At 39.2% G+C, this 20,189-nt stretch overlaps 1 protein-coding gene across 3 annotated transcripts in view; it reads right to left on the reverse strand.

The window, feature by feature from the left end:
* add3b (adducin 3 (gamma) b) overlaps window positions 1-19,215 on the reverse strand; it is a 41,934-nt gene extending 22,719 nt beyond the window's left edge. The window contains exons 1-5 of one of the 3 annotated variants that reach the window (XM_057848331.1): window positions 15,586-15,917; window positions 14,549-14,790; window positions 11,449-11,593; window positions 5,475-5,626; window positions 178-258 (exon numbers count right to left, since the gene is read on the reverse strand). In XM_057848331.1, the coding sequence (XP_057704314.1) occupies window positions 178-258; window positions 5,475-5,626; window positions 11,449-11,593; window positions 14,549-14,737 (567 nt within the window). In that variant the 5' untranslated portion in view covers window positions 14,738-14,790; window positions 15,586-15,917. Of the gene's footprint in view, window positions 1-177; window positions 259-5,474; window positions 5,627-11,448; window positions 11,594-14,548; window positions 14,791-15,585; window positions 15,918-19,076 lie in introns of those variants that run through there. The other 2 variants (XM_057848330.1, XM_057848329.1) reach the window with 2 other exon arrangements.
* Window positions 19,216-20,189: the final 974 nt, after the last annotated feature.

Consider the following 20,189-nt stretch of genomic DNA (forward strand, 5'->3'; position numbering starts at 1 on the left):
AATTACTTATCTTTCTGTGATTTGAATAAAAATGGGAACTGTTAAACTGTAAAATGATATCATAATACTGCACATAAAGAATGTACCAAATGAAATGGGTGAAGGCTCACAGATATCTCATAAACACAGTGTGTGGAATGTGTGGAACTGCCATAAATACAAACTTTAGCTACTCACCAAAGCTGCTGCGGTCACCTCAGCAAAAGACAGACCCCTTGGACTGATCAGAACATGGTCCTGTTCTTTGTTGACACGCACCTGAGATGAATGGATACATGGCTTAAATTGAAAATGCTAACTTCATTCTGGGTTAAGATCATGCGGTAAAGCATTAGAAATTCAGAAACAGAAACCATTAATTATTTCTCAGGAGCAGTTGGGGTTAGCAGACTTTTAACAGCTCAGAGATTTTCGTGAGGGACGCTGCTATATTTCTTATCGTACTGTAGCCATACACCAGTTTAAAATATTAATATTGTTGCTTTCTGAAGGTCAACTATTGAACATTTGACAACAAGGAGACTTTCAAAATAGAGTAATGCCTTTGAAAGAGAGATTTACATTTCGGTTGCTTAAGCATGTTCATGAAATAGTAATTCAATTACAGATATTCTTTAAGTACTAAGGCGCAAGTTAAACATTTTAAAACATTAATGTTGCAACATCTACCATAGTCTGTCTAATAACTGTTGAAAGTATAATTGTTTTGTGCCCTTAAAAATGAAATTGAACTGTGGGCTATCACTGTATATACACTATATATTTATTTTTATGAGAGAATGTGTATTTAAAAATTCATTTACCAGAAAGAGGACAAAGTATTATGAAGTTTGACTTTTTAACTACCGTATTGGCCCGAATATAAGACGGTGTTTTGTTTTTGCATTGAAATAAGACTGAAAAAGAAGTGCTCGTCTTATACTCGCTGTCTAGACATTATACCCATTCACGACGCTAGATGGCGCCAGATATTATTGAAGCGATGTTCTGTCATGACAGATCTCAGCTACTCTCAAGTTTAACCAGTTTGCATTATTTTATTACAATGTTTTTCCTTATTCAGATTTATTTCGACACTACAGTTAGACTTCACTTCGATGGTTAATGCAGTTATTGCAATTTTGTTGTTTTATCACAATACATGAGTTTATTTACATTTCAAAAACCAGAAGCCATTCATTTACGAATGTGATTGCACTTTAGTTTACATATTTAAATGTTCAGATATTAAGATTTGAATGATGCAAAATACGTAACATGCTTTTTCTCTAAAATATATTGTTATCAGGGGTCGCGTTAACCGGATATTTTCCGTCGTTGACCGGTTTTTTTTAAAACGGTGACGGAAAAAACTGAAGTCCGTCCGTCATTTTGACAGGTTGCAATTCACACCCCAGACCACAGGGTGGCGAGTTAGCATATTAATTAGCTATTGTCTCTCTTAATGCATGACGTCGTTGGCTCTTCTGTCAGAATATTGTGGCGTCACCGGGGACTGGCGGCGGCACCGTGATTGACACATCAACGCGAGGTTCTTATTGGTGCACCCGGTGTGCCAGCGCGTCATCCAATTGATGGACAAGATTGCCGCCTGTGTATAGACCCCAATCCGCCCCCCTGACCGGACCCGCCATATTGTGTGTCAGCTCGTCATGTTTACACATTACCGCTACGTACATGCTTCCTATTACGGCGTGTTTTTCTGCTCGTTAATATTAATAATCAAAATGGTGAAGGCGTGTGTGGTGGTTGGTTGCTGTAACAGAGAAGATAGACGGAGAGACTTGAAGTTGTACCGTATTCTGAGAGACCCGAAGACGAGAGCGAGATGGACTGCTGTAATTCGACAAGAAATCTGGGCACCAAACGATCACCACAGACTATGTAGTAGTCTTTTTATATCTGGTAAGATGCATTTAATATATATTTAAAAGATTTTGGACTGACAACCACAATTAAGATCATTGTGTGACGTTGGTGATTGGGGTCTATATCGTTGCCTCTTTTTCTTTGGGGCGGAGTTGTTGGCGGTAAGCAGAGTAAAAAGGGAGAAAAATACCACGACTTCCGTGTCTAATTTTTCGCCGCCAAGCAAGCGTTACAATATTAATTAAAAATGAATGAATACTAAACACTATTGAATATGTCATCATTATCATTTTAAAAATTTAAGTGACGGGTAAAAATAGACTATGACCGGATTTTTATGACCCTGTCAGTCAAAATGACAGACAACGAAAATGTCTAGCGCAACCTCTGATTGTTATAATCATTTGTTTCAGATGTACTGTAATTATTTTCTGTATAAAATTTAATTTGGTGGTTAGAAAGTATTTTTTCAAACTTGGGTCTTGAAAAAGAGGGTGTCGTCTTATAATCAGGGCCGTCTTATATTCGGGCCAATACGATACTTACAGTACATACTAACAGGAAAATCACTGAAGTGCCTTACTGCCCACATCTAATTCCAAACCCAAGTAAGTTTTTGCTGAATTTCGACCTCACAAATCATTTTCTCGATTTCCAAGCAATTGAGTATGGCTGCCAGACTACTTGCGAGCTTTAGTTGTCCCAACCAAAAGCAGAGTTTTTGCGTTGGCTACACTAATTGCCACTAGAGTGCTGCCTCCACAAGTGAAAATGTCGGCTCGCCTTTGTCTTCAGACTATAGACGGCTTGGCTACAAGTAAGCTATTCCCCTAGCTATGCCGTACCGGCTCAGCCTCTGGTTGCCATGGTGACGAAAGCCCAATGGGGCTGGGGAATTTTCAGGAGGACAAAACTGCCCCCTCAAAAGCAGTTACTTTAAGTGGATCTCAAGTGTGCTGCTTTCTTTGGCTTCATGTGTATTTTGCCTAAGAATGTCACAAACCTGGAGCGTGAATATGAGGTTGCCATCGACGGCAACTGACATCCAAATGATTTGAAACGGGAGGGATGTCTACTAGTGAGTAGTGACTAGGCATGTGCCGGTATGAGATTTTGACGGTATGATAACTAGAGGCGTGCGAAATTTCCGATTCTTAGATTATTCGCGATTCAGCCGTGGAAGATTCGAGAATGATTCCCAAACATCCAAATTCTGATTATTGAATTATACCAGGTAAAGCATGAACACAGTCAGCGCGGTCTTCAGGACGCAATGAGGAACGGACCGAGAGCAAATATCATGTTCAACTCATGCCGCTAGATTAAAAAGAAAAAAAAATACCTGACTGCGGCCGACAGCTGGTTCAAACAACGCCCAGTTGCTAGTTGCTACAAACATACGGCCACATACGGCTAAAGTAGATATCACATATATGCAGAACTAGATACTAAATGACATACGACTGCGGTGTTAGACCATATTAAAAGAACTAGATGTGAAACGACATGCTTCCCATTTAGTAGTTGCCGCGTTGTAAACAGCCGCCATCTTAAAGCAGTAGACTTCTCTAGAAGGCTCTGTTGTAGCGAACCTAATTAACTTTTTTTCTGAAATACTCCTAAATCAGCAAAATCTTGACTTGAATCTATCTTTAAATAATGAAACAGTTTTAAAACTTTGACATATTGTAATTAGACAGAAGGGAAATTATGGAATAACGGAAGCAATTTTATCAACTTTAACAGTTGATTCACATCATTAAATTAATTGAATGTAGTTTAAAGTTGCTGATACAGAATGGGGACTTGAGTGTTTTATTTAATGTTTTTAACTGTTAACTTGATACTTAAATATTAGTTTGGTTTAGCCTAATAGGATTTTTAAACTATTTTGGAACTAATGTACAAAACATTAAAGGGGGGGGGTTTGGGTGACATCAATAATCGATTTATAATCGAATCGGAGCCTCTGAATCGTAATCGAATCGTTAGGTACCCAAAGATTCTCACCTCTAATGATAACTCTGAGGAAAGATACCGCGGTTTCACGGTATTGCATTTATAGCTCCAAAATGTTTCATTTTGAGATGTATGGGTTAAAAAATCAAAACAAAAAAAATTCCGGGATTTTTTTTTTTCTTCTTCAAAACATATTTCCAAATTGGAAAATGAATATTATGTTAAAATAAATAAACAAAAAAAGAACAAATATTTTAAATAAAATTAAAATCAATAGAACTTATAGACGACCCAAAGCCACAGCTCAGGTTGCTCAAGATTAGAGCAAGAACAAAAATAACTGCTATAAAAAAGGTAAAAACACTTCTAAATAAAACTAAAATGTATCTACTGTATTTTTTTTTTAAGAGGGCAAAAAGCTCAAGTGAAGTTTCGCCATTTTCAGCCACTGTGTCAACTCTAGTCTACATGTCATGCCTTTGTTATAAAAAGACATAAATAATTCATGAGTTATTAAGTTAAAAATGTATAAGTTACTTAAAATGTAAATATTGTTGTGTAAAGGTTTCATCTAAAAAACATTGGGAGTGAGACCTCTCCTTGTCTAGCGAACGTGCATTTGTGCTTAGAGCAAGATCATCTGCGATTAGCCATCTTTGATGTTATCCCTTTTCCTTTATTCAAGCTTGTTTCTCAGTGGCCATGAGATTTATAACCTCGACGAAGTTGCTCTCGCAGCTAAGACAAGGCTAACATTCGTCTTTGTAAGTTTTTAGTTAGTTTGTATTTTGAATTTGAAAGGAAAATGTGTGTTTTGTTTTTGGCGAACTTTTTCATGATGTTCATGGATATGACTTCCTCACATTCTGCTGTGTTTGTGCTAATGAAGCTACTCACACGTGTAAAAATACTATTGTACAATGTTTTAAATGTATTTGTTTTGTTTATTTCAGTTACCTTGATTTAAGACGTCCATAAATTCAAGAAAAGTACGCCTTGTGTTTGGAGTGTTTTTTTGGTTCGCTGGCTATATAGCAGAATAGCGTCACTGACACACACAGCAACAACCGGAGAGGGAGGGGTGAGCGCTGCCGCTCCAAGACACTTCTGGCTGCATTTTTTGGGAAATGTATAATAGCGAAGACCGTACTACGGTATGACGGAAAATTGTAATTGTTTTGAAACGGTGACATTTTCATACCACGGTAAATCTTGAAACCGGCACATTTCCTAGTAGTGACTAATTAAATTTGCACCACAAGGAGGGAAAAAAGCCGGATACTTAACATAAATATACATCCATCATCTTCAGTGGCATTGAAAGAGTTAAGTAGAAAAAAAAAAAAAAAAATCAAAACACACAATAAATACCCAGTTATGTTTTGTATGTTGAATGTGCACCAGGACAGTATCCATGTGTTCTTTCTGCATTTTTTATCAAGATCACGTGAAAAATATTATTTATGTCACATTATACTATTGTTATCAATGGCATAAAATGGTATTGTGAGTTACTCTGTGTCCTCGAGTTTTTTTTTTTCCTCGTTTGGGAAGTTCATACACAAAAGAAGGCCGTATCTCCCTTTAGGCCTTTAGGTGAACGTTTCAAGAAGTCAGAGAGACGTGCACAGGATGTCAACACTCACGGTGATGTAGGAACTTGTGAAACGAGCCCAGCTAAAAAGGTCAATGAGCCTGTAGAGGCCAGCTAACTTGCAGCGGCTCTGCTTCTCGCCTTTAGAAAAGGATGGGGACTCCACGGCATACAAGTCATTGATCGGAGACACCATTCCCAAGCCTGCAATGGGACAACACATCATCCTGTAAGAAGTTTGCATTAACTACATTTTCAGACATAACAAGGATGTTTACAGGCTTTGCCTTCACCACAGATAAAGCTAAAACCTCCCCCGGGGAGCATGTGAACCTTAAAAACTGCTTTCTGAAAGTTCCCAGAGAGGATATTTTGGACGGCGCTGCCATATAAGGAGATTTAACGACGCCATCTCTTACAGGCACTTATGCGTTTTAAAAGGGCAAAGCTCGGTTTGACTTCACAGCCATTTTCCTAACATTAATGCACTCAATTTAAAGACAAACAAGGTGATCTGCTAAGCTGGAAGAAGTCTCATGTAAGACACGAGGCCCGCAGGCAGAAAAGGGAAACTTCAGGGAGTATGACTGGGAAAACAAAGACATCTCCATTTAAAAAAAAAAAAGTTAAGTTTCCATAAAAAGATATGGATGGTGGACTTCTAAGCATCACTGGGGTGCATTTGATCTTCACATTGGTTCTCCAACACTATCCCTTAGTGTGTGCCTTTGGATTTTAAGATTGCATGTGTGTATTTTGGATGGATGGCTATGTCTGTGCATTCAAAACAGTGTCAGATGGAGTTGCCCTCTTGAGGAACATTAAAAGGTTTAGTCTTCTTCTGGGCCTTTGCGCACAAATCAAGTAAAACACATTTGAACTGCTTTTGCTGTAGGAGGAGCGCTGAATGGATCTTAGCTGCTCTAGAGATCATGTCATTAAATTTCAAATTAAAAACCTTCAATAAGAATACTCTTAGGGGAAAACAATTTGTTCCATATTTAAAATTGAAACTACATAAACCTTTTAGTTTATATAAGTGATGCTATTGCTGCAAGGGATATTTTGAATGAATTGTCTGAGGCAAGATCTCAAACACAAGGCCCGGGGGCCAGATATGGTCCGCCATGTCATTCTGTGTGTCCCGCGAAAGATTGACTTAATGTTTTTCACTCAAATGAAAGTTTGAATAAAATTTATGCGTATCAAGGAGAATTCAGAGGGTATTTAGTCCCCCCCCTTTTTTTTGTTGAAAAAATTTAATCAATAATAACAAAGATTTTTTTTAAATAAAAAATGAAAATAATATTCTTTTTACTTAAAAATATAAAACAATTTGTAAAATACAATACAGTGGTACCTCTACATACGAAGTTAATTCGTTCCAGGACCTTGTTTGTAAGTCGAAATGGTCGTATGTCGAGCAGGATTTTCCCATAGGAATACATTATAAGTCCATTAATTCGTTCCACAGCCCAAAAACCTACAGTAAATCCTTAATAAATACTGCTGGTACTATTAAAAATGGCAATTAAACATAGCAAAACAAATAAATTATGAATAAAAATCGGAATAATATAATAATAATAATAATAATAATTAATAATCATTCCTGTGAATAATGTAACGAATCGGATTCTCATGTTTGCTGTACCTGAACGCACCGCGGGGCTGACGTCACAGTGAGATAGGTCAGTGCGGTAGAGATAATACTTTCGTTTTCTCAAGAGCACAGTCAACCGCGGAGGGAAATGGACTTTTTGTGTTGAATAAGTTCTTAAATAAATGATAAAAACGTGACAAAGCTGGCGATTTCCTTGGCGACGTTACCACAATAATATTGTCACCTTAACTTAGAAAGACTGGCGAACGGTGGTCGGAAGAGGACCGTGGAGCTGTATTGTTGAGCCAGCTCATGGATGCGCACCCCAGCGCTCATATTTTTATATAATTTGCATTTTCATTTCAAAGGTAAGCATCACTTTTTTCCTTGTTTGACCAACTGTACCAACGTTTTGAAAATCTGTGTTGATTTCTCACACATGAAAATCCGCCATGCGTTCGTTTGCGGTGCTGTCATGTCGTCGTATTTGGAGCATGTTGTCGGATGTAGAAACAAATGGCGAGTCAAATTTTACGTCGGATGTCGAAAAGATTGTGTGTCGAAGCGATCGTATGTCGAGGTACTACTGTATTTAGTTTACCTCTTATTAAAAAAAATAAAAAACAATGAATGAAAAGTGAAATATAAAAATAGATTCTCTACATTTTTGTTTTGTAAAATACAAATAGAATATTTTAAATGAATGTTCCTCCCGCCCCCTCCCTCAAAAAATAAATAAACAACTCTAAAAGAATATTAAGTGTTTGTCCTCTGCTTTGCTTTTTGAAATTCTAATAGTGTTCTGCACGAATGCTATTTTTAAACCGTGACGTCGCCATCGTAACACAGAAGTGGGACATTATCGACACGCCCTCGCATTCAACCATTTCAAATGATTTCTGCTTGTTTTTTCCAGTAATCTTTCAAAAAAGAACATGCCGATCAAACACTGCTGCTATGGAACTTGTAGAAACAACTCTAGACATTACGACATATGAAGGATGTTTTCTTCATACGTTTCCCGAAACCAAAAACTCGGAAGAAAAAATGTGAAGAATGGATCAACTTGTGCTGACGTCCAAAAGACCAGTTTAACGCCAGCAAGGTGAAGCCATTCACATTTCATATGCAGTAAACATTTTTTGGGGGGCCATGGTCCTTCAGAGGACGAAGAGGTAAGCCATTTTGATATTTTTACTTAGATACTGCGTTTTGCCTTGCTGCTTCTGTCTGACAATGAATGACCAGAAAAAATTAAAATGGTATCTGACTACAACTTTTCTGTTGTAAAAAAAACAACTTTAGTAAGGGGGAAGTGTAAATAAATTATGGAATTAAGATTTGTTATTAATGAAAAAATTAAAATTGTTTGTTGGCTGTCAAAGAGTAGCATTTGCAAGTGCTACACAAAAATAGCTATGTTAATTGCCCCCAAGAACTGTCAGAGACGTAAGACAACCAGAGGATATAATATATAACAAAGACAGGGCATATGGTGGTAAAGGATAGCTTGTTGAAACAGGAAATGTCATTTTTCAGTGGTGTAAGGCAATGCACACAAGAAAAAGGTGTCGATAAAAAAGCTAACTCTGGATCAGGTCGGCTTGTCTTTTTCAGCCTTTGACACTCAAGCCATTTCTTTAACTGAACATTTGTATGTTTTTCCTAGGGCTGTCAAAATTATCGTGTTAACGCGCGGTAATTAATTTTTTTAATTAATCACGTTAAAATATTTGACGCAATTAACGCACATGTCCCGCTCAGAAAGTATTCTGCCTTTTGGTAAGTTTTACAGCAAGGCTTTTTGTGCTGTCCAACAGCGGACTCTTGTGGTCGCTTTGCGACATGGTTTATTGTTTTCTTGCCAGTTCATTATGGCTGCACGACGTTTCAGGCTGATAATGTTGTGCTTATATGATCCTTGGACAAGATTTGTCCGTAAGTATGGTTGTTGTAAAGAATGTACATATTATGTTAGTAAGCGAAATGTTATATTTTTTGTATGAGACGCTTTTTGTTTATGTTTAGTGAACCTGTATAGCGTGCTAAGCTAACGTTGTTGCTAATGCAATGCTTGTGTACTTTTTTTTGTAGTTTTACAACGGTCTAAAGAGGACAATGGTTTGAGGCCATTTTATTAATAAATCAGATGAAAAAGGAAGAAGTCTGATTATTAAGGCGTCGTTCACTAGCTGTGTAGCTTTGGAAAAAGTAGACGCTTCTGAGTGAGGATAGCATAGACAGATTTAAATGACAGTAGAGTGAAATGCCCACTACAGTCCTTATGTACCGCCGTATGTTGAATGTACATATATCCATCTTGTGTCTTATCTTTCCATTCCTACAATTTATTTTACAGAATATATATATAATTTACAGAAAAATATGGCATATTTTATAGATGGTTTGAATTGCGATTAATTGTGATTAATTACGATGAATTAATTTTTAAGCTGTAATTAACTCGATTAAAAAATGTAATCGTTTGACAGCCCTAGTTTTTACACATCTTTACCAGTGAATTTAGCACCAGGGACACCCTTTTCGGACAGAATTGGTAGGTTTAGCTCAGTAAACATCTCGTTCGTACACTATTTCCAATCATTTACTATTCGGGACCAACGGGAGATTGACCCGCCTAGCCACAGTTGCTAACATCATGAATATTAATGGGCAAAAGTGACGTGTTGCTTGCGGTACGCCATTGTTGTCAATTCTTTTGATAATCGATTGCCGCAGTTGGCAAACATATTGGAAATCCAAAGGAAACCAAAACTATTCACTCCCACATTAAAAATGAGTTGCACACTCATGGTCTTAGGAGCAAATTGGGTGACAAAAACTGAAAAATTCCCCTATAGCACCACTAGTACAAACAAAAATCTAACCAAAGAAAAAACAATTAGATACAAGGTACAAGACTTGATTTGATTTTTTTCCCCCTCTCCACTTCTGTTTTTTGAATGTTTCAACTTTGTGTCAGTTGAAAAGAAGACAACTGCTGAACTGCTAAAAGTGGGACCCAACGCCATCTGTAATTTACATTTAAAAAGTAAGTTGATGAAAAAATGGTGGAAATGATCACTGGCTCCTGTTATCATGATTATTGAGAGACTGGCTCTTGAACTCAAAGGATATAAAATTCCTTAACCTTTGTGTTAGTAAATGTAGTCTCAGAGTTTTTCAGTGTGCGTGTGTGTGATAAGGATGACATTTGGGTCCCAGTCAATCCTCTTATAAGAGGCTCTTCCACCACCAGACAAGTCTTCCTATCTTGTCTGTACAACTATTTACCAAGTCCACTTGCTTTACCTTCTTCACTCACATTTTCTGCGGGTTTAATATAGTTGTATTTTTAAAGGAAATGGGGCGGGGGGAACAACGGGTTTTTGAGTATATCTGTCGGTGCAACCCCAAACACAAAGTTTTGTCTTTGTTTAAGTTGAACTCGGCTGTAGTCTCTCACGTTCTGCTAACCAGTGGCCTGTACTACGAAGCCGGTTTTCTGGCTTAGCAGGGTAACTTCGAGAGTAACTCATCACGTGCAACCTATCTTCCCAGACTACGAAAGGTGGCTATGTTGGAACCGGGGAGTGTTGCCATGGCAACACACGCCACACGTCAAACCTGGTCGTCTCAGAGTTAGATCTTGCTTAACCCCAGGATTCCGGGCTTGGGCCTGCAAATCAAGTTAACTGATTGGGCTCGGGCCGGATAGGGCTGGATTTTCTCCTCTGTGAAGTAAGGTGCCCGTGCCAGTGTCACAAGTAGTGTTTGACTCTGGTCTCTGCCCCCTTTTACGTGAACGCGCAGTAACTCTGATTGGGTTGACACAGATTTGACTAATCAACCTCATAATCAGCGTCGTAGCACCGATTGACCACAAACTAGATAACCAGGCTTTGTCAACTCTGGTTACCCGCTGGTAAACACGATTACTTCTGGGGAGGTTGAACTCCGTCCGTAGTACAGGCCACAGAAGTATCAAAGTTTCTATGGTTTACAAACATTCTGAATTAGCCTATTGAGCAAACTGCTGCCTGGAGGAGCTGCGTCATGCCGTGTTTTTAAGAGGAACCTAGTAATGACTAAATCAACGGAATGTTTTCCATTTTGCTGCAATTACTATAAAACAAAATAATGAACTCCACAAAATGGACGGATTATTATGCCTATCGCTAGTTGGTATAGATGCTGACGTTTAGATTTCTTCCACAATGAAAGTCAATAAAAAATGATGGCTTGCAATTGCTGCAACCAGAAGTTGGGCTAATATAATTATCATTCCAAACCGCTGCGATTCACCCGCTCGAGTGGTCATGCGTGCTGCTTAATGGAGACGTTGACAATGCCCTTCGCAACTTTTTTGCTGTTTCAGGCCGACAAGAACGAATAGATTCATCCCGCGCACACAAACACTTACTGATGGGTGACGTCAAGGGCCCAGCCCCTCCCACCGTGCTGGCCATTATTAGGTCGGCTATCTGTCTCAGGGCCAGCAGACCTGTTGGGTTGTTGCCCTTGGTCATCTGGTCCTGAATCAGGCCTTCCAGCTCATCTTTGAACACCTGTAAACACAAGAAGAATGACTTCTCTGTTTTGGAGCTTTATAATCCCTGCAGCTCATTTATACGCTCTTCTTATTTCAAGTCACAAATCTCGAAAAACCTCTTTGTGCAAGTGCCGCAGGGGGCGGTGGTGCTGTTATTTAAACCTGACTTTTATTTTCACGCCTTCGAGGGGAGCCTGCGAATCTCCGCGCCACACTGTGTTTGTCAGCCCAGTGACGGCATTCTGCCTCATCCGAGTGCTGTAACCATGGTGATGAGATAAGTTCCACTTGTTAGGGGCAGGTTATGCAATCGTAGAGCAGTGGAGGCTCGACTTATTTCTATGCACTCCACTAGCATGTGTTCACTGTGCCTCCTTGAACTGTGCTGCTGTGCTTTTTTTTAACTTTCTCATTTGTAATATCCCTAATGCAACATTCAAAAGACTTGAATTGATTCTCATGATGCATTACAACATCTTATTATACACTGACTGGCCATTAGGACACTCTAATGAGGTCCAATTCAGAGATACTGCATTTTTTAAATCTCCCTCTTGCACATTTAACTAAGTACTATAGTAGTGATTTCAATTCAGCTGTGATTAGGATCACCCATTACCATAATGAGGACAAATCTTACAGAGAATGACTAGATGGATATTATACGTATGGATTTGTGGAGTATGGTAATCTTGGCCTTTTGTGAAATTTTTGTCGCCTGACTTCTCTACAGGAAGAATCTAACTGTCGGTCTGATTGATGAAAAATTGATGGGTTTATTGGGATCCATTTAATGTTTCAACCAGTTTATAAAATTTGTCATACACACTCTTTACGGACTACATACTGACTGTTGTTCTCAGTGTTGTCAGTTTACATGAAAAAGTAATTTAATTACGGATTACTCTTCTTCACTGATTACTTAATTATCAAAGTGACTAAGTTACTTTAAAAGTAATTTATCGATTACTTCTTACCAATTTTTCTCCCTTTGCTGCATCAACGTAGGAATGACAACATAAAAATGTCATCGCATGTAATTGACTTTCCGATAATTAATTTGAAGGGGAAGATCAGAATTTTTCACATAAAGCTTAATCTTCAAGTTAGCAGGGGTTTAATTAGTCAATGGAGGTGATTTCAACCACTATTGACTTGCACTAGCTTAGCGACTCCGGAGCCCTGAAACTAAGGGGCAGTTTACATGGCGAATCTGCGACACAAAGACGCAATGACTGAGGTAGCGGACTCGCCTAGCGTGCATATGGTGTCGGCGAAGACGAAAAATTCTGAATCCTGCCTCCAAAGTGGAAGAATCCAATTGCGGGGGGATTGAGGGGGGGGCTTCCTCGGCATGCATATCAAAGGCTCCTGCGGTGCGAGACCACGTTGTTAACGTCAGCACTCGTACACATCACATTGGGGGTGCGCAGCAGTGCTACTAAACATTAAAAACAGCAAATATGGCGGAATGTCGGCTTTAATTTACTGTTTTAATAATATTTTAAAATTAAATATGTCGAATGTTTAAATTTTTGTGCCTTTTTGGACAAAAGAAAAATGACATTGCTTCGAGTGGGCAGGCATATTTTTTTCCGGGCTGAGGGAGCTTGGTGGGGTCAAAGTGCATCATTCTCTGTCGCCCTGTAAATCTGCACCTCCCCCCTAGGGCCTGGCATGAATACTACATCGTTTTCATGCGGCATTGCGACATTGTTCAAATGGAGACGCAAATGCAAATTTGAAATTTTTCGTATTCTCGGAGAGTCACCATGTAAACGGCCCCTAACAAATAATTGACAAACTGTATGGTCATCAACATGTTTTGTCCCCTCTCCCACAAAAGTTAAACTGCACCTATGGTTACAAACTGTAACTATAAAATGTACGTAAAGGCTGGTTACAAACTGTAGAAGTGCTGGCTGTCTCGTTACCTGTAGGCTTTGCCCGAGTTGAGTTGCTCTGTGCTGTAATTCCAAGTGATTCTTGAATTTGATGTGGCGTTTTTAGCGATCGACAGTGTTTTTGAGCTAGCAAGTTTGGAATGCATTGAGATATTTTGTCATCTTTACTGTACAAAAATGTCATGTAATGACCGTATTTCCATTGAGCAAATGCAGCTGTTTGTGAAATCTCTTCAAGTGCTTTAATTGTTCTTGTCCTGATGAGGTAGCTAGGCTATGTTGTTTTCGCAGGAGACGCTCAGCGCTCACATAGCATGGTAATAAACGTGACCCGTTTTATTTTGTCCTCCGATGATAAAACGTGACATGTGATGTCACTTCCAACCTCAAGAGCAACATTCTTCATTCTAAATACATAATGAGGCAATAACAAAATAGTAACGCATAAAAACTCAGCAAACTAACATTAATCAGATTACTGGCTTGGAAAAATGAACGCGTTAGATTGCTCGTTACTGAAAGAAAGTACCGTAATCAAATTACAGTTAGTGACAACACTGGTTGTCATAATGCCAAAATTTTCAACTCGATACCGATACTAAAAAAAATATATACCTGATATGTGATACCATTTTCAATACAAAATGCACATTTTTTATCTTTTTATCAACAAGGAAAACGCAAAAATATTCTCCAGTACCATTACTATTAAGAGTAACCCAAAAAATTCTCCAAAGCGTTTTTGCCTTTTTCATTTTCTGCCCTATTGGTCCTCATGCAACAGAACTGGGAAAGAAATGTGGAGAAAAACAAACGAACAAACAAACAAAAAAAAAACAGAGCAAGCCCTCCTGGACTGTTATTAACATGCACTTGGTCTAAGGAGGCTAACAGCCCGCTCATGCTTTCCAGTGTGAAGAACTATACAATCTCTACGGTGATGAGACGGAGGTGGCGCGGCTGCGACCACAAGGGCTGAGTATGGATACTTTTGCAATCAAATATTGTATTCGGATACAACATTTCAGTATCGATACTTCAATACTTTTCACAATTTTACTACATACTGGACTCTGCAGGATGTGGGTGACCCTCTTCTTTTGCTCCATCATGTTGAAGTCCTGCCTGAGGTCCGGTGACATGGCTCGGCCACGAAGACTCTCCGGGTCACTCTCGCAGTAGCGGTCCTTAGAGTCATTGCTGGACAGGGGCAGGGTCAGCGAGCTCGCCAACTGCCTCACCTCCACCAGACTCATCCTCCAGCAGAGACTCTTCTACCACAGCCCGCCACCTACGCGTCCTCTTGAATCTGACAACGGCACAGAAAGAAAGAAGCATTTTTACAGTCAGGCTGTCAAGGCAACAGAGCAAAACAGGCACAATGGTGACTCATGTAATAACTGGCATTTGGACTTGTAATTCCCAGCCATAGTGTGTGACAAGAGATCATCAGGTGTGCGAAGAATCACTTTTCCACCGTGTCTTTATTGTAATTTACTCACAACAAATAATGTATCTTGGATCAACTAGCTATGCCAGCAACATATCAGGACAACCAAAATAATCAAATGCTGCTCAATAGATGACAGATGGTACATAATCAACCTGTGAATCCAAGAGATTAGTAAAATATGTGCCTTGGCTCAATAAAGGTTGTGAAATAACAGTACTTAACAAACAAAAACTGGGAGTCATCATCATACTCCCCCTTGGATTCCTCAATCTCAACACTCTTTTTTCCCCCCTTTGAGCAAATAACAAAGAATGGGAGGAAAACTGGAAAAGATGCCAGCATTCCACTGCCAAGGGTCGTTAACAGTAAACAAAAGGGGATCAAAAGAAGCTACTTTGAATAGCAGTTAGCACCTTTAGAGCTACCTGGACGTGGGGGTGGAGGAATACACACACATATACGCAACTCCACCACGAGTATTTTACAGATAAAGTAGTTCTCCGTGCAAATAAAACTGTTGCAGAGCCTTAGCGACGCTTTAAGTCCGAATACAACCCAACTTGTTAATGTTTATGACTAGAATCACTATGAAGTCATCGTACATGAGAAGGAACTAGCCCACCCATCGCGAGAACAGTTCCCAAAAGTTACCTCAAAAGTTCTCCGGACGGCGTGGAGTAGAATTCTTTTCCCAAAATAAAAGGCTCCAGAAAGGTGGATAAAAGTGAGCCAGGTGGATATTAGTCCCGTTGTGGATACATTGCGTACACTTCGGTATTCAGAGGAGGCGAGTGGCGGCCGCGCGTAGCGGAGAGAGGGAGGGAGGCTAGGGTGAGGATGTGGGTGTGTTTGTGTGGGAAAAAGGAAAAGTGACCATGTGATCTGACTTCATCCACCCACGAGGCCTCCTCGCAAAGCATGAAAAAATGGCGGCTACATCACTAGGCAGTCCTTCCTCTACTCCAGAAGCGAGGTATTGTAATAACTTGTTCGTAACTTTCCTTATGAGTTCTTGTTTTTCAGTCTTATCATGCAGATTTTCCACTCCATCTGCTCGAATGATTCACAGACTCCCTCCCACCTCTTCATCACATAAATAAGGAAAGCTCTGATCTTTCAGTGGTGGAAAAACTATTCACACACTTCTCAAAAGTACAGACTAAAGAGTTCTGTTAAAAAAAAAAAACTCTGAAAAAGTAGTTCTGATTCAATTCATTTAGTTTAAAGAACCTATTAAGTGAATTCCGAGATGTACAGTCATGTGAAAAAATGAGGACAACCTATGGAAGCCTGTGTGTTTTCTAACATATTTGGTCATATGGATATTTAATGTCAATTTTAACAATCCTGAGAGATTCAAGTAATAGAACTAAACAATTAAAACTAATATATATACTATAAATATATATGTATATTTTTCATAAGTTTCTGTAAAATGTAATTTTAAATAAATGAAATTTTTGTTGAGGAAAAAATTGGGACGCTCCCACATTCAATCCCACTTCAAATGGCTAAAATCACACACAGGGGTATCACATCAGGTGCACATGATTAGAACATCATTACCCAGTGTTTTGAAGGAGGCTGGCCTTATTTAAACCTCACATTTAGTGTGGTGTGCCCCTGACTGTTGAAGTGAGAGAAAACACCATAATGAGATCAAAGGAGCTGTCTGAGGCCTTCAGAAAGAAGATTGTAGATGTTTATGAGCCTGGTAAAGGATTTCAAAAGATCTCAAAATAATACAAAATCAGCCATTCCCCTTTCCGAAAAATAGTCTACGAATGGAGGACATTCAAAACAACTGCCAACATGCCCAGGTCTGGCCGTCCAAGCAAGTTCACCCCGAGAGCAGACCGTAAGATGCGAAAAGAAGTCTCCAAAAACCCTATAATGTCATCACGGGACCGAGAGCAGGCTCTTGCTACTTTTGATGTGAAAGTGCATGCCTTTACAATCAGAAAGAGATTTCACAAGTTTAACCTTCATGGGAGATGTGCAAGGAGGAAACCTTTGGTCTCCAAGAAGAACATGAAAGCCAGACTGAAGTTTGCCATAGTTAATGTAGACAAAGACCAGGACTTCCGGAATAGTGTTCTTTGGACAGATGAATATAAAATAGAATTATTTGGACACTAGAACAGAGGACATGTTTGGCGTAAAATAGGGTTTAACAATATTGGAGAAAACTTACATTGCGACTTAATTTGGGTTTGCGATATATATTGCAATATTAAACCTTCAAGAATTTTCACCAGATGACTTGAATAGCTTTGTTTGGGAAGACTTTGGTTGACTCACCATGACCACATTATACATACAGTAATACAGTTTAGTCCAGGCTAAAGGGATTAATCTTTGAATTATGAAGATTGATTTATATCAAATGGATCCAGGAGGCCATGTCCCTGCACACTTGCTGCTTTTATGAAGCAAAACAAAAGTTTACATGCTCAAAAACAAACCAAAAAATCAATTGCATGTCCTGCGATAGGACTGTTGCGCATGCACATATTTCGATGGCGATGTTCAAATGATATATTGTACAGGCCTAGCGTAAACCCAATACAACATTCCAGGAAAAGAACCTCATCCTAACTGTGAAGCATGGAGGTTGAAGTATCATGGTTTGGGGATGCTTTGCTGCAGCAGGACCTTGCCAGCTCACCATCATAGAATCCACAATGAATTCTATCGCGTATCAGAGGGTGGAACATGTGGACCCTGCAAAATGACAATGACCCAAAACATACCAGTAAATCCACCAAGGACTGGCTGAAAAAGAAGAAATGGAGAGTTCTGGAGTGGCTGAGTCAAAGCCCAGATCTTAATCCCATTGAGATGCTGTGGGGTGACTTCAAACGGGCTGTACATACAAGAAACCCCTCAAATATCTCACTGCTGAAGGTATTCTGCGTTGAGGAGTGGGGCAAAACTTCAGACCGATGTCAGAGACTGGTAGATGGCTACAAAAAGTGTCTCACTGAAGTTATTTCAGCCAAAGGGGGTAACACGAGCTATTAAGTGGTAGGGTGTCCTAAATTTTTCTTCAGTTAGCTTGTGCATTTTTGTTGATATATTTTCGTTTCTGGTTTAAGAGTAAAATAATGTTTTTTTTGTTTTTTTTTGTGTACCTGTAATTAAATCACTTTCTTTTCCAGCGATAAAGAAAAACAAGATCACACATTTGATATGTGAACATTACATAATAAAGAACTGAATATTTCATGGGGTGTCCTAATTTTTTCACATGACTGTTTTTAACCCATAATAGGGCAAGTGACTATTTTTGGTAATAATAATAATAAAAATAATAATGGATTACGAGTATGCTACAGCACACTGCAGGCTGGAGGCTGACTGTTGTCATGCCGGCTGGCCAGTTCTACCAACGAAGTATCCTTTTTTTTTGTCTTTAGGGAGTTGTCAACCCTGCTGCATCCGGTATGGAACTGCAGCCAATATTGCCTGTGTGAAAGTGAGTAAATCCATCAACTGCAGTGGTTCACGAAGCAACTCGTATGTTGTGTTTGTCTTTGACTTCATGACATACAATCCCTTTAGTTTTTTATTTTTAAGATTATCTCAGGAAAACTAAAAAAAGTAAAAGAATAAAAGTAGGGGAAGTGAAATTATTTACATCTTTCTCTACTCTTTTTGTTTTCTCTTAGTAGACTGTGTTTAAAGGATCACCTGACACTATGCTCAGACAGTTTGTTCAGCTAACAAAAACACGACACCAGAGGAAATTATCATTCATCTACAATGAAATTCATCGTTAATTACATTCTTTCCTTGTTACAAACCATCGAGTGAACTCAGTTAACTGTTACGATGTTTAAAGCAGCCTTCAATATGACACGATTAAAAAATGATCATGTCTCTCAAGCAGGATAACTAAGCATGAATAATTCATATTGTTAGTGTGTAATCAATGAAAGTAACAAGTAAACATCATTTCTCATGCACTATTCAATCAAATGTTTTTCTTTGTTGCATTTTTTTTTTTTATCAGTTTAGGTTTTCCGCAGCAAGGAAAACATGAAACCTCATGTCAAGTTGTTTAAGAAAACACATAAATGAGGCTGTTTTCCTTGCGTGAAAATGGGAGGTAATTTAGACAAAAATCCAGCCTTGCTCACCTCCATACAGACACTCTCAAGGTCTTTTCCGCTCTGCTGGTCAGTCTCTTTGGAGACTTTTTTTATATTCAAAAGCGCCGTAAATTAATGCAACTTGGAGAACTTTCTCAGCACCATTATCCCTGCCAGCCCGCACAGAATTAATCACACACACAAACACAATCACACATAGGGGGAGATTTGGGGGAGTGAGAAATCGAAGGGTTGTGTCACTGACTGACAATTCCAGGAAACAGAGTGCAGTCTGGTGGGTGGGTGGAGCAGATACAATGACATATGGCTTGATGTAATGAAAAGCAGAGCTCGCTCCCCTCCAGAGCGACGTGACCCCTCAAACCTCAGATACCTCGACTCCCTCCTTCTGGCAGGGTTCCCACCGAAACCGCATATGAGCTTGACACCCAAGCACACACAGATGTAGAACATCCACCCACCCAGACGCCTTCACATTCTTGCTGACTATTTGAAGTTTGCAACGAGGTCGTTCTGTCTTGGAGGCATCGACCAGATGTCAAGCGTTATTAGTCGACGTCTCTTTCTTAGAGATTAGCACAGAAATCGGATATCGACGTCTGAGCCCGCCCTTTGCCTTGTCACAAAACTACCGCTGGAAATAACCTCCAAATAAAGACAAGCAAAAGTTAAAGGCCTGTTCAATCATCCATCAATTATCCATGCTGTTGATGTAGGCCAGGGTCATTCCACCTAGGTTACTCCCTGGACAGATAAGATCTATTTGTGCAGTAAATGAGGTTTTGTGCTCAAGGCTGAAAAATAAAATCCATGTTTGCAGTCATGAAAAGATTTGTCCTACCGTGTTCTTGTCGTGGACTTGAAGTTTTTCATCTTCTTATTCTTCAGTTACTCAACTGTGGGGGGTTATTTGAATTGTGGCGTGTTTAATCATAGTTGTTTTCATGCCTTTTTCTTCATAAAAACCTGAGCATGGTACCCTGTTTAGCCTTCAGTTAAGTCACTGGTTCCCAAACCTTATTATGTGTTTAGTTATATACTTGTTGCACCCTCTACAAGAGTAATATTTCCAGAGATTTCATGGTTATCTTAGTTTTATGGCCTTCCGTGAATGTTGCATAATTCTACTGTGGACATAAA

The sequence above is a fragment of the Corythoichthys intestinalis genome, chromosome 10 (genome assembly GCF_030265065.1).
Source record: "Corythoichthys intestinalis isolate RoL2023-P3 chromosome 10, ASM3026506v1, whole genome shotgun sequence".
Taxonomy (NCBI): Eukaryota; Metazoa; Chordata; class Actinopteri; order Syngnathiformes; family Syngnathidae; genus Corythoichthys; species Corythoichthys intestinalis.